This window comes from Ixodes scapularis, unplaced genomic scaffold (genome assembly GCF_016920785.2).
Source record: "Ixodes scapularis isolate PalLabHiFi unplaced genomic scaffold, ASM1692078v2 PGA_scaffold11__112_contigs__length_91849675, whole genome shotgun sequence".
Lineage (NCBI taxonomy): Eukaryota > Metazoa > Arthropoda > Arachnida > Ixodida > Ixodidae > Ixodes > Ixodes scapularis.
Window position 1 is genome coordinate 87,044,473 of NW_024609837.1, and position 14,793 is coordinate 87,059,265.

Genomic DNA, 14,793 nt, shown 5'->3' on the forward strand with positions numbered 1-14,793 from the left:
AGTAGTTTTTAATTTTGATGTCCTGTGCCGAAAGAGGTCAAAAACCACGAAAATCGTTGCTGTCAATGGCAGTGCACGTTTGACAGCAAAGACACTCCACGCATTCCCGTCAAATCGGCAAGAGCTCGCCTCGGCTGCTCAACCCTCAAAAGTAATGCAAACGTCGCTACGTGGAGAAAAGGAGGTGAAGGTGGGGAAGAGGAAGTCCCCAGAGGTACCGGAGAAGAGGGACTCTGGGGAATCTATCTCTACGACTTTGCGCACATTGCCGCGAAGCCGCACTGCTTGCCGAAATTTGCGTATATTCCACACTCCTACTTTGCCTTTGATCTTATGTAAATTTTGATGCGGGTTATGTGCGAGAAAATATGGTAGTTTGCACCTTGCACGCATGTAAGAAATTATCTTGCAAAGTACACTTTGACAAATGCCCGCTTTATTAGCTCACGAAGAAACTACAGTGCAATCCATTAAAAATGATACTACATATAACAATGTAATGCTTATAATGACCAGTTTCTAGAGTTTCTTGACTAGAAACTCTGTTTCTACTCCAGATATAATGATAATCGGTTATAACGATTGAACTTTCGGGTTTTCTCATTATCGTTATAAGTGGATTGCACTGTACTGTAATAAGTGAATTATCATTTTTATACTCTGTCCTTCACAAAATGTGTGGCATCTAGTGGTAACAAACAATCTAGAAAAAAGATATCTTCGTATAGTCTGCACCGCATAAATTTTCAGCTTTTAATTGTGTCTAGTCTGCAGACTATAGTCCGGAAAATAGGGTACGTAATAAATTTAATTTATATTTCGAATTGCATTCTTTGTTATTAGCTTTTGCAGTCAGTTTGGTCACACCACATATAGATAAAATCATCTCAACTGCCCCAGCACTTCCCCCATACTTGAACAAGCCAGTGTGCCTCAATCGAAACAATGTCACTGTCACACTGACAAAAAGTACAATTTAAAATAAATGTTTTTCTTCTTGCTTTATTAATACATAAAGATAGTTTTTATATTTCCGGTAAATACAAATGCCGTACTAGTCCAATTTTGTACTTTGCCCCAAAAGCAGGCACGTAGCCAGGGGGGGTGGCCCATGGGGCCTGGGGCCCCCCCCCCCTCAGAATCTTCCATTTTGCTGGGGACTCCTCTCCCCCCTCCCCCTCATACAACATTTTGTCATGAGTGCCCCCCCCCCCGAAACAAAATCCTGGCTACGTGCCTGCCCAAAAGTACAAAAGTTCTAACGAAAATTCTGCTCCTAGTACACTTAAAGGGTGCTATGCGACCACTGCGAGTTACATAACGTGCGTGATGAACGCATCACGGTCAGTGGATTTGGGACCATTTAATTTGCCAGATCATTTCACTCGGCGACGCTTAGTAAGCACCCAGGGGGAAAAAGTCTGAAGAAGTCTCCTAGCTTTGGCCAGACAAGGTCGGCGGTCGTTGGAGAGAAGGTCTGCTTTGAGAAAGAGGAGGTGACGTTTCAGCTGCAAAGTTTGATTGCAAAGTCCTCGGTAGATGGCTTTGGAGGCCCTCGCCCGTTTTGGGTGTCAAGCAAGGTCTTGGCAGAGCCGCATATGGGGAGATTTCGGTCATCTCGCTGCTGCAACGCCCTCCTTTTGAGTGAGCCAATCAGCCCGCGGCGCAGAGCGAGAGGCGTGAGCGCATGCGCGTGAACTCCCGGCTGCTCCCAGCTGAGCGGGGAGGGCTGCCATTTTCGGTCATTCTCCCGGCGGCATGCATGGGCTCGGATCTAAATTTCGATTATTTCCTTTTATATCGCTGGCTCTGGCAAGAAAATGATATACTGTTATTCCATGGTAGGTTGAAAAGCTAAGAAATGAAGTTTTTTCGACGTATGGCCACAAACTTGTTCAGGTGAAAAAGAAGTTGGCCCGTAGCAGACGACGCGTAATCTCAGCAGTGCTCTTCTCCGACAGTGTTGCGTAAAAATGGCGGTCGTCTCCTCTCTGCTACCTTCTTTCTCTCTCGCTCCTTTGGCGCTCTCCTCCCTTTCATGTACTTTTCTCCTCTCCGGCGCCTTCGTCGCCACACCCGCTGGCCAAAGTCTCCCAATATACGGCTCTGAGTCTTGGGTGTCTCTTCAATGGGATTGTCTCTACTGTGCCCCCACAGAATGGAGACCTGTGCATCTCCATCCTGCACCCGCCCATCGACGACCCTCAGAGCGGGGAGCTTCCCTGCGAGCGTTGGAACCCCACCCAGAACGTCAGGTGAGTCTGCCATCTTTTTTTCTTTTAAAGGATCCGACTCCATCTAGGACAACCATTTACCCATTGCAGTACTTTTTTTTTTAACAATTTTGTTTTAGTGATTGCGTGTTTTTCAAAAGGGATAGCAAAAAGAAAGAGGCAATGTGCAGATATCTTTTTTCAGTTAATGGGAGCACGTACAGTTCTTGCAAGCTGCCCAGATTGGGAGGCATAGAATGGAGTTCTCGAGGGTGAAAAGTCGTCGCCTTTTTTCTATGTGGTCGCATTTCGGCACGTGCTCTGACGCAAGATTTCGGTGGTCTCGGCTTCCGTGCTGGAGGTACTTTACGGAGCTTCTCCGTCGGATGACGACCTTTCGTCCCCTGAACTCAATTATAAGAAGTGTTCAAAGTCTGAATCTAAAAAGCCGGCATTCTGATTGCCACTACCGTCGGGGCGGCCAACACGTGAAGTGACTATCTTGCAAGTTTTGCGTGGACAGGGTATCTAATTATGAAACGACAAATAGCCCTGGCAATCCGAAGCAAGGTACACATACAATATTTATATTGCATTAAAACTTGGGTTTGGGCTAGTTGGCCCATTACTGAATAAAAGGTTAAAAAGCGCGAGCAAACGAGGACAATAAAGAAACACGGACGACAGGACAGGCGCTTCTCTCAACAGTTGAGAGAGAAGTGCCTGTTTTGTCATCCGTGTTTTTTTATTGTCCTCGTTTGTTCGCGCTTTTTAACACAATATTTATAGTTGTATGCTGGCCACAGAATGGCGGCGTCCAGGGACCGCACTCGTGAATGCGTGCGGGTGTGAGAGCTCTCTCCCGGGTGTGTGCAGGACAATCCTGCTGAGCGTGATCTCTCTGCTCAACGAGCCCAACACATTTTCGCCGGCCAACGTGGACGCGTCAGTGATGTACCGCCGCTGGAAGGACTCCAAGGGCAAGGACAAGGAGTATGAGAACATCATACGGTAAGACCCAAGCTGGAAAACGACGTCCGCAGCCAAAGCGCCTCTCGCCTGCCCTTCGCTCTCGTTCCGGGGTGATATTGCAGACGCTGCGGGCTGTGGTTGTATAGTGTGATTCCACGAGAGATTGAACCTGCAGGTCCACTCAACATTTTTATTTTTTCCGTTTTTTTTTATATGTGATGTACATACAAATGAATTGCACGAAACTGAACTTTTTTTTCTCAAAAACGCGTTTTTGCTACGAGAAAAAAAATGTTTCAAGTTTGCGCGACGGCCCTACTCTCACCGTGGACTGCATTAGTTGCCACCTTTGCAGTCCTGTGGAAGGCAGGCAAAATGTGTAGGCGAAAAATATTTCCTGTTTCATGCAGTGCACCAAAGTTTACGGCATGCAATTATTACATGCTTTGTGAATAAAAAAAAAATTAATAAAAAATGTATAACTTTAGACCAGGCGCAACAAATACACTAACTTTCAGGCCTTCTACCTCAGTATGTATGGTATTAGCGACTTTGAAAACTATACATAATATAGACTAGGGCATCTAAATTAAACCTGCAAAATATAAACTTCCAATAAAAATAGAAACAGAAAAAATATTTTGAAAAAATATATTTAAAAAAAATACCCATACTGAAATACAAAATAAAAAAATTGCGGTGGCTTAGCTCAGCTATGCCAGGGTGTACGTTGTGTGAGTTTATGCGCACAAGATGAGAGGCGCTATCAAGCAGCTCCGGTGCAGCTTCAGACTTGGCTACTGTGCAACGGAGGCGCACAGCTGGGCACGCGGCGGCGCCAGTGCGTCTGCCGCGGCTATGGTGTCACTCCTCTGGAATGCGCAGACCGGCGAGGCAAGCGCGGCGGCGGCTCCGGCGCACCAGCTGTGCACCGTGTGATGTCACTGCTCCTCGCACATGTGCAGCACGGAGCACGGCTTATGCGAGCTACGCGAAACAGCTCAACCTTGGCCAGTGTAGCTCACGCTACAAAAAAACCCAGCGTCGATTTTATTAAAACTCGGGGGTACAACTCTCCTGTAGGCCAGCCAAAAAGAATGTACAAAAACGTGTTGCATCATTTGCTTGGTACAAAAGTTCTGAGCAGTCAAAGTGGCGGTTGCGAAGCGTCTTGACTCCAACGTTTTTCGCTTCACCCCACTGTTGTTTTTTTTTTAATTTTTTTAGGAAAATTTTTTTGTTACAAATCAGGAATTTATGTGTTGTAGCTTGCTGTAATAAAAAGCATCTTTCCATATTTTTTTTATTTCTTTTTTCTTGTGGTTGTTTACGGGCACTCATGAAAGTTTACGCTCCTTAATCGCGCTTGGACTTCGCTTGTCTCGTTTATTAAAACTGTAGGAAATAAAAGAATGGCGCCTCGGGTACAAGGCTATGGGCCGCTTATGTTACCACAAAGCCAAGGAGGAGGTTCATTTACAGGTTCATTTACGTTTGCCACGTGGTATATGTGGTTCAGGGTCACTGTCGAGAGCTAGTAAGATATTTGAGCTCACGTGCGCCGGGACAAACGTACACATCACCCTTGGCTCCGCAGTAACATAAGCGCCCCGTACCTTTGTACCCAAGGCGTAGTGCCCCTATTCTCTAGCGTTCTAATAAACTAATGAACGAAACTTGAGTACACTTCAGCCTAACTCCTGCACGGACAGTTGTTCATGTGCTTCTCTCCTTACATCTAAAGACGTAACAACGACTTAAATATGACGGCTCGTCAACGCCTCCCCTTGAAGAATATTTGGAGAATCCACAACTCTGGGTGCATCAAGGGGGATTACTGCGACAGTTCTGCTAAACTCTTTTCAAATGCGCGGTGGCAGGGTTTGTGTCGGCGCGTCAGTGATGTCATCTGGATGTTTCTGTGTTTGTGCATGTATGCCCAGGAAAGGCGCAGACGCAGAGCTTCACTGCGTGCAAACTTTGGCTCCGCCTGGTTCGCGGCCACTGGCGTTGGTCGTCAGCGGGGGATCTCCTCGGTCGCAACAGCATTGCGAAACCTTCGGGCTTCAGTTGGTTTGGCGGCGCAGACGAAGCAACGGGAGAGGCGACAGACGTCGCCGTTGTGCACTCAATGCACGCACGACATACTAGCTCACTCAGAGTTTTTTGAGCCGATTACCTCCGCGCTCACAAGAAGAAGATACCTTCCAACAGAAATTTTCACAGTGTCAAGCGTCTAGATGTTGAATTACTGCGGGTGCCGCATGCTACCAGGATCTGGTAATTTGCAAGATACAGACCAGCAGGTCTGCCAGCACCGCTTTGGGCGCCCGAAGGTGCTCCTATCCTCATCGACCGGCACACCTGATGAAATCGACAAGACATTTCTTCAGGAAGAAAAGCAGTCGACCTGACCAGGTACGTCCAACTTTCCAAAGTTTATCTGTTGAAGCTAGAATCTTCCATTGGGAAACGGCTCAGAAAATCTAATGGGTAGAGAAAACAGGCAGAGATTAAAAAGAAAGTGTTGACAAAAATACGCGCAAGTTGAAATATCACCTATGTACTTAAACATAAGCGTATTTTTGTCAGCACTTCCTTTTCAATCTGTGCCTGTTTTCTCTACCCATTAGATTTTCTGAGCCGTTTCCGAATGGAAGATGCTAGCTTCAACAGATAAACTTTGGAAAGTTGGACGTACCTGGTCAGGTCGACTGCTTTTCTTCCTGAAGAAATGTCTCGTCGGTTTCATCAGGTGTGCCGGTCAATGAGGATAGGAGCACCTTCAGGCGCCCAAAGCGGCGCTGGCAGACCTGCTGGTCTGTATCTTGAAAATTACCAGATCCTGGTAGCATGCAGCACCCGCAGTAATTCAACATCTAGACGCTTGACTGTGAAAATTTCTGTTGGAAGGTATCTTTTTCTTGTGAGCGCGGAGGTAATCGGCTCAAAAAACTCTGACTGAGCTAGTTTGTCGTGCGTGCTTTGAGTGCACAACGGCGACGTCTGTCGCCTCTCCCGTTGCTTCGTCTGCGCCGCCAAACCAACTGAAGCCCGAAGGTTTCACAATGCTGTTGCGACCGAGGAGATCCCCCGCTGACGACCAACGCCAGTGGCCACGAACCGGGCAGAGTCAAAGTTCACGTGCAGTGAAGCTCTGCTTCTGCGCCTTTACTGGGCATACACGTGCAAACACAGAAACGTCCAGATGACATCACTGACGCGCCGACACCAACTCTGCCACCGCGCACCCGAAAAGAGTTTAGCTGAACTGTCGCAGTAATCCACCTTGATGCACCCAGAGTTGTGGATTTTCCAAATATTCTTCAAGGGGAGGCGTTGTTGAGCCGTCATATTTAGGTCGTTGTTACGTTTTTAGACGTAAGGAGAGAAGGCGCATGAACAACTGTCCGTGCCGGAGTGAGGCTGAAGTCTACTCGAGTTTCATTTATTCGTTTATTAGAACTGTAGAGAATAGAGGCACGACGCAGGTACAAAGGTACGGGGTGCTTATGTTAGGGCAGAGCCAAGGAGGATGTGTATGTTTGTTTGCCCCGAGACAAACATGTGCTCAAATATCTTGATAGCTCCTGACAGCGACAGCAACTGCCAACCACTTCTACCACCACATGTACCACGTGGCAAAGGTAAATGAACCTCCTCCTTGGCTTCGCGGTAACATGAGTGCCCCATAGCCTTGTAACCGAGGCGCTATTCTTTTATTCCCTACAGTTTTAATAAACGAAACATGCAAAGTCCAAGCGCAATTAAGAAGCGTAAACTTTCATAAGTGCCCGTAAACAACCACGAGAAAAAGAAATAAAAAAAGAAATCTGGAAAGATGCTTTTTATTACAGCATGCTACAACACATAAATTTCTGATTTGTGGCAAAAAATTAGGGGTGTGCGAATACTCGAATATACGAATTCGAATCGAATAGAAAGTTCCCGAATAATTCGATTCGCGAATCGAATTCCTAGTATTCGGTCACTCGAATATTCGATATATTCGGCCAAAGACGCGCAGTCGCCGCGGAGCTGACAAAAAAAGCCGTTTTTCCCCCGATGTATGCGCCGTGTTGTTAGACAAATCATGTGAAAAACAGCTCTTGGTCCTACCATTCCACAAAACTCTAACACACAGGTTAGTAAAAAGAAAAGTAACGAACGCCACGAACTTTATAGTACGCAGATTTACTCACGATCGTGATACAACCTACCCTTAAATCACAACCGAAACATCCCGTTTGCGCCGCTTCCAGAGAGGAATTGTTGGGAGGCCGAATTCCCGCGCCATGCCTAATTCTTTTCACGAGTAAAGCCCCTCGTTTCAAATTGAAGCACCGATGTAAAACACACTTGCCGCACTCACAGAAATCGGCGACTGCACGATCACAGAAAGAAAACCACGTTAAACACGCCGATAAAACCAGCCGAGTTATCGTCGTCGTTCTTTTGGAACCTTAAGCCACAAATTCTGATTCGGAACGAAACGGAACGGGAAAATGGTGTGCCTAGATTTGAGAGGGTTTCCAACCGTTCGATAGCAGCCAACGTTACTAAAACACTCATTTGGGAAACTCCCATAGAGACAGCCCTAAAAATATGGCCCCAATCTTTCTCCGAGCACCGAGCTAATGACGAACACAACGCCACCATTTCTCCCGCAGCGGCCACTCGAGCAACTGCACGTGACCTCTATTTTTGGCTTTGACAGGGGTAACCCCTGTCTCCCCGGCGGACGCGCCGCGTTAATCTACTGAAGTTAAAATGCAATTAGGTCGGGACGCGCTACCTGAAAGGCCCGCTGAGGCATGGTTTTATAAAAACAATATTAATTGTTCCGCAAAACCTTGCGAACTAAAGATGATAAAAACATCACGCGCCCATCATTGGTACTAAACTCCAATAAATTTCATACAAAAAGAGTCTTTTCCGTTTGTTTTTACGCAAAAAACAGGCTTTCAAAAAGCTCGGGGTGACCATAGTACAGACAAACGAAAAAGAGTGGCGCTGTTGTCGCATTTAGCTCGGTCTCGGTGGACGCCAGCGGCCCAGGTTTCGACGGCGAGTTTCCCAACTGAGTGTTTTAGTAACGTTGATAGCCGCGTTTGAATTACGAACTGCGAGAAGGTGACGAAAAAACGAAAGCGTCGATCGGGATCGGGCAGGCAGGCAGGGCAGGGAGAGTAGGCGTCGTTGCCCTTCTGTTTGCTCGCCTTTTTCCTCGCGACAATACAACACATGCGCACTTACGACCTATCTGCACTGGAGCCGTCTCCGTGGTTTCAGTTTCGCTTGCTCCCTCTTTTAAATCAAGGCTCTCTAAAACAGGATAGATAGACGGAAAAATGGATGCATAGCGGCAGTTGGACGGTGTCTTGCGCCACCTAACCACGCTTTTTTTTTCTTACTTCAGATTATATTGTTTAAGCCTGTTTTCTAAGATTTAACACCTATCTGTTTATTTACGTGAAATAACATCCCGGGTGCCCTTTTTCTTCCTTAAAATGAAAACCAAATATCGCAAAATGCCCCTTTTCTGAGATATGCAAACATTTATAAAAAAAAAAAAAGTTGTGGTGTTAGGTTGGGCTTAAAAAAGGCATGCGTGGCTGTAACTTCGGTTTTTTTGTGACGTTTAGGGAAGATAGATTATATTTGTGCCATAAAATTGGATCTTTAGTGCCCAACATCCAACAGCAACTGCTTTTATTTTTTTTTTTTTTTTTTCACCAGAATTTTTTTACATTTTGGCTTTTGTTCTGCACAAGATGCATATTCTGCAACAGGTGCATACTCTGCACATATAATAATCTCATTTGCAGCACACTTTGAAGAATTCCTACAAATAAAATCACTATTCAATATTCGATTCGATATTCGTCTTTTTTTTTCTTGATTCGATTCGGTATTCGATTCGAAAACTACTATTCGGTATTCGCACACCCCTACAAAAAATACTTTTCCTAAAAAAAAATAAAAAACAACAACCAGGGGTGAAGCGAAAAACGCCAGAGTCAAGACGCTTCGCAACCGCCACTTTGACTGCTCAGAACTTTTGTACCAAGCAAATGATGCAACATGTTTTTGTACATTCTTTTTGGCTGGCCTACAGGAGAGTTGTACCCCCAAATTTTAATAAAATCGAAACCGTTTTTTTTTTTTTTTTTTTTTCAATATGAGTTTTTTTTTTTTAAATGTGTTTCTTCAAAATATCTTTTCTATGTTTCTATTTTTATTGGAAGTTCATATTTTGCAGGTATAATTTAGATGCCCTGGCATATATTACATATAGGTAGTTTTCAAAGTCGCTACTGCCATACATATTGAGGAAGAAGGCCTGAAAGTTAGTGTATTTGTTGCACCTGGTCTAAAGTTATAAATTTTTTATTAATTTTTTTTAATTCATAAAGCACATAATAATGTCATGCAGTTGACTTAAACTTTGGTGTACTGCATGAAATAGGAAACATTTTTGGCCTATACCTTTTTGCGTGCCTTCCACAGGAGCGCAAAGGTGGCAACTAATGCAGTCCGCAATGAGAGCAAGGCCGTCGCGCAATCTTGAAACATTTTTTTCTCGTAGTGAAAACGTGCTTTCGAGAAAATAAAGTTTAGTTTCGTGCGATTCATTTGTGCGTAAATCACATAAAAAAAAAAAACCAGAAAAAATAAAAATTTTGAGTCTACCTGCAGGTTCTCTCTCCCCTGGAATCACCCACTAGATAGATAGATGGATGTGGGAAAGGAAAAAGGAAGTCAACATTGTCAAGAGGGAAGCTTGTGCGAGTTGGTGATTCGGATTAGCAGCAACGGCGCAGAAAGACCGGACAGGAAAGGAGGGGAGACTCGGAAGGACAATCTTGTCTGTCCTGAATTGTCCTTCTGTGCGTATGCTTTTTTGTCTTTTTTTTGCACCGTTCCATGCTAACATACGTCGACCCTGCTCATCAGGCTGGTCTGCTACTTTGTTTTGAAGGGGCACTCAAGTGGAATCTGAGATTGTAGTGGAATCTGAGATGGTCTATTTATGGGCTCTAAACGTCCTAAAAACAAAGAAGAAATTACACTCGTGGCCGGCCGTTTTCTCTTTTAAAAATCTAATCGAAGATTGTGACATACCTCTCTTTCTGTGCCTTTGAGCAGACATTAGGAGGTGTTATCAGACGGCATTTTAAAGCAGTAATTGCTGCATTGCGTATCTTACACCCAAAGGTGTTGTGTTTTTGTCACTATAGAATGCGCAACGCAGCTAAAAAGAGCAATAATAGTAGACGACAATCATCCCGGGAGAAGGGGAACAAGGAGGACAAACACAAATCTTCAAACGCAGCTAGGTGACTGATGTATTAATTGCATTATCATGATAGCATCAAAATGCAGGCTGTTCACCCTTGTTGGTGTTTGACCGGTGGCAGCTAACAAAACTTGTCTGCTCCACTGACATCTAACTCCTGGTTAGCTCAGTCGGTAGAGTCTCCATTAAAAATGGAGATGTCCCTGGTTCGATTCCAGGGCCAGGTGGATTTTTTCAGTCGCGCACCAGTCACCTAGCTGTGTTTGGAGATTTGTGTTTGTCCTTTGTTCCCCCTCTCCCGGGATTATTGTCGCTATTCTTGTCCAGCTCTCTTGCACCTTCGCATAATTGCATGATCAAATAATAGTAACACTTAGAATCTCCATACACATATTTTCATTGGTAAAATTTTATGCAGGTGGTATCACAAAAGAGAGAAAAATAAAAAGAGGGACAGTGTAGCACGATTATTTTGACTATGACAACCCTCCTTCTCTGTGAGATCCTTGTAGAACCTTAGCAGCCCTCTGGAAATCCTGAAACATGCACTGAAAGTTTACATGTATGGCTGGCGTCCAGATTGACTAGTTGCTTCAGTGGATTTCTAATTATGCGGTAAGAAGTAAGTAATCCCATAAGCTTGACAAAAGCTTGACAAAAGCTTGAAGAAATGATGTAAAGGCACCGCTTGTGCTTAGAAAATCAGCTACAGTCTATCATTATCTGTTATTGATGCATACTGCACGAGCCATCATGTCATAAACGAAGCACTGAAGAAGTAAATGATGTGGAAACTTGGAGGGCCACATGCGAAGCGCAGGGAAACACAAGTGCCAGCGGCTGGCGCCTTACGTTATGACAAAAGGGGTACCTCTATTTGGGCCCGCGCCACTGGCTTAGGCTTGCCGGGATTTGACCACCCAAAATCGCTGTAAATATGAGCACCTGCTTTCAGGGAAAGCTACATAGCTCAGAGCACAGACAAAACCATGTCCTTGATCATTGCACTCCCTGGCAAAATAAGTTTCTATGTAAATATGCGAGTAACAGAAGAAACTTAAAACTAGATATAAATCAGTTTAGGAACCCCATCTCCGATTTGGGAATAAGAGTAACTTCAAGGCTACTGCGTTGTAACTTTGGAAGGCAACAGTTCTTTTGTTTTCTTACCATACCCTTGATTGTAGCTGCTGTGGTGTAACTTTGAAAGCAACAGTTGTTTTTGCTTGCCATACTCAGCTGCTACAACTTAGGAAGGCAAAATTTTTGTTTCTTTGCTTGTCATACCCTTTATTGTAAAGATTTTTGGGGGGCTACTTGCTGTTTCTGACGTTTTTACTCCTCCCTTTGTCCCCCCCTCTCGTCTTCCGGGACTCCTGCTTTGCTTGCTTACCTCCTTGGTGTCTGGCTGCACCCTCCAATCGGTCATTCATTCTCATCTTCTGTGCGTGTACTCTGCTATTACTTGTACAAATCCATTTTGCACATCATGCACTGTTTTGCAAACTCATTTGTCCGTACGTCTGGCCATTCGTCGTGCATTCGTGTATTTTGGCTTGTACTTCGTTGCTGACCTCCATTTTCTCGGATTTGCCTGTTTTGTTGTGCATTTACTCATTTCACGCACACCTAAACATTCATCTTTCATTCCTGCAATCTTGACCTGTTTTGCTCATACATCGTTTGTAATCTTTCTTGTCAATATTTTTTTAAACACGCTCATTTGGTGCGTGTTCTTCCTGCTAATTTGTTTTTTGTGCACGCCTGAATACTTTTCTTTTATTTCTGCAATCTGCTCTGCGTGTCCATCCCTTGTGCACGTTGTTGCCAATTTCTTCCCACACTTTCCCTCGCTTGCTGCATGTTTTTGCAAATTTGTTCCTCGCACTCCTGAACATTCGCCCTGGGTTCGTGCCATCCGTTTCGCGCGCTCATGCACTGGGCTCTTCGTTGCAATTTCTTTTTTTTCTTTTTTTCGTGCATTCACTCGTTTATTTTGTGCTTGTCTCCTGTCATTCCTGCAATTTGTTCTGCACACCTATTTACTGTGCCCTTTTGCCGATTTTCTCCTTCCCGAAATTCCCCCGTCTGACGTGTGTTCCGTCTGCTAATTCATTTCTCTCATGTCTGAACACTCGTCTTGTGTTTGGGCAATCTGTTGTGCCACATACCTCCACTCTGCTTTTTGTTGCAATTTCTTTTGTCCACATGTACGCCCGTTCGCTGTGTGTTCCATCTGCTAATCAATTTCCTGCCTGCCTGACCATTTGTCTCGTTTCCATACAATGTTGAGATGTTCTTTTTCCACGCATTCACTCACATTCACTTGTTTGTCGTCTATTCGTCTGCTAACCCGTCTTGCACACTTATCTCGCCCTCTGTTGCCAACACATTTCTCATCGTCGTTGACTTGCACGTCCGTCCCTTCGCCACCTCTCTCCCCGCCCTGCAGAAAACAGGTGTCGGCGACACGTCTGGAGGCGGACCGCGACAATGTGACGGTGCCGACAACCATCGACGAGTACTGCGTCAAGCACCGGCAGAAAGTGGTGGACGAGTCGGCCACCTCGGCCGAGGCGGACATGACGGACTTCTACGACGACGACTACGACGACGACGAGCTCGACGACGAGGAGGAAGAGGAAGAAGAGGACGAGGAGGATGAAGGCCGCGGCACCGACGGTCATCACCACCACCACCACCACAACCACATCCACAACCGGAGCAGCAGCGGTGCCGAGGCGCCACAGTACCGCGCCGACGACGACGATTCGGGCAACGGCGAGTCCTGATCTCCGGCCCCCGCCCACCGCCCAACCGCGTCGCGTTACCGAGGCATCGGGAACCAGGCGAAAGATGGCCGCCACTCTTCTTTCGCCGCGCGCTCTCTTTCCGTCTCTTTGTTAGGGCTGCCGGCGACTCCGAGGCGAAGGTACCGAGAACCGGGCGAAAGACGGCGTGCGCCGCCCTTCTTTTGCCGCCACACTCTCTCTCTCTCTTCGTTGTGGCTCCCGGAGACCTCGCGCATAAATTGGCTGCTGCTGGCTCGCGCGGGCCGCCGCGTAGCCCGTCCAAAAGTTGGCGCGTCGATCCCCGAGAGTTTTGCGTCTGTTCCACCCCGTGGACCTGGTTGATTTTTTTTCTTTTAGGTTTGCGTTGGTTTTTTTTTTTTTTTCAGCCGTAGTGGCAGTGTGAGTCGATTTTACCTCTTTTTTGTTGTTTCTAGGCTTGTAACAGCTCTGTCGGTACTTCGCCGTTGGGTGGCTTTTTTGCCATTGTTTTTAGAGTTGGTTTTGTTTGGTGCTTTCGAATGTGTCTTTTTTTGTTTACAGGGAGAGCTGGGGGAGGGGGGATGCCTTTCTTGCTCTTTTGAAAAGGCTACGACTAGTTCTCTTCGTGGTGGCTTCTCGTGAAAAGTGTTTTTTTAGGCCTAGGACATGGCTACGTCGTGCGTCTGCCCGGAGATTGTTACCTCCGGTCGATCAACCGCCGTCTCTGGGACATTGATGGGGGCGCGTTTCTAGGAGGCTGATCTTGAGCAGTTTGCAGAGTTGCTCTTTGGTGTTTTCTTGTATCCAGCCGAGCGGCGGCTCTTTCGGGTATGTCTGAGGCCCCAGAGTCTGTGAAAACTGCCCTCTCTGGGAACTGCTCGCTCCGATAGCGGCTTCTTGAAGTGACTGCGTTAAACGCACTTCGTTTGTCAGGTCTAGTTGCCAGGATCTCTCGTTTTCTCGTTCTCAAAGCGGCCGCGGCTTCATTTTTTTTTTTCCCCGTTAATTTAAGAGAACTATTTATAAACTTTGCGTGATGTGCCCGAGACGCTCGGCAGTTGCTCTTGCTTTCTTCTTTTTTTTATTGCCGGAGTGTTCTTTTTACTTAGCCGTCGGTTTGTGCAAATGTCTCTTGTATGGTTTCTTGCATGGCGAATCAACGAGAATGTTGTAAAAATGGGTGTGTGTATCTGGCTACAAACTTCGATGCTTCTACGGGAAGAATGCAGGATGGCAGTGACTTACGACAATAAACTGGTTGAAGAATGCGTAAGCACTGGACGTCGTGTGTGCTTTGGATGCGCGACCCAAATCTCGGAAGTCTGGAATCCTAGAAACTTGGAACGCCAGCTACACCCCATTCGTGCCTAAGCCGGCAACTGGGGGGGGAAGCTGCGTGCTTGCCGAACCAATCGTACGTCTAGCCTTCTTCCACCCATGCGCGGAGCGGGGTCGGGCAACGAACAAGAGGCGTTTGATTGGACTGAAAAGTGCGTAGCTCCCACCGCATCGTCGGCTCGGGGGTGAACGGAGCATG

The 14,793-nt window shown here is 46.1% G+C and overlaps 1 protein-coding gene across 1 annotated transcript in view; it reads left to right on the forward strand.

Moving 5' to 3' along the window:
- The window catches only part of LOC8023523 (ubiquitin-conjugating enzyme E2 R2), a 32,045-nt gene extending 17,516 nt beyond the window's left edge, over positions 1–14,529 (forward strand). Inside the window, exons 3-5 of the mRNA XM_002401687.5 lie at positions 2,158–2,255; positions 3,090–3,224; positions 12,938–14,529. Coding sequence (XP_002401731.1) covers positions 2,158–2,255; positions 3,090–3,224; positions 12,938–13,277 — 573 coding nt within the window. The 3' untranslated portion in view covers positions 13,278–14,529. The remainder of the gene's footprint in view (positions 1–2,157; positions 2,256–3,089; positions 3,225–12,937) is intronic.
- Positions 14,530–14,793: the final 264 nt, after the last annotated feature.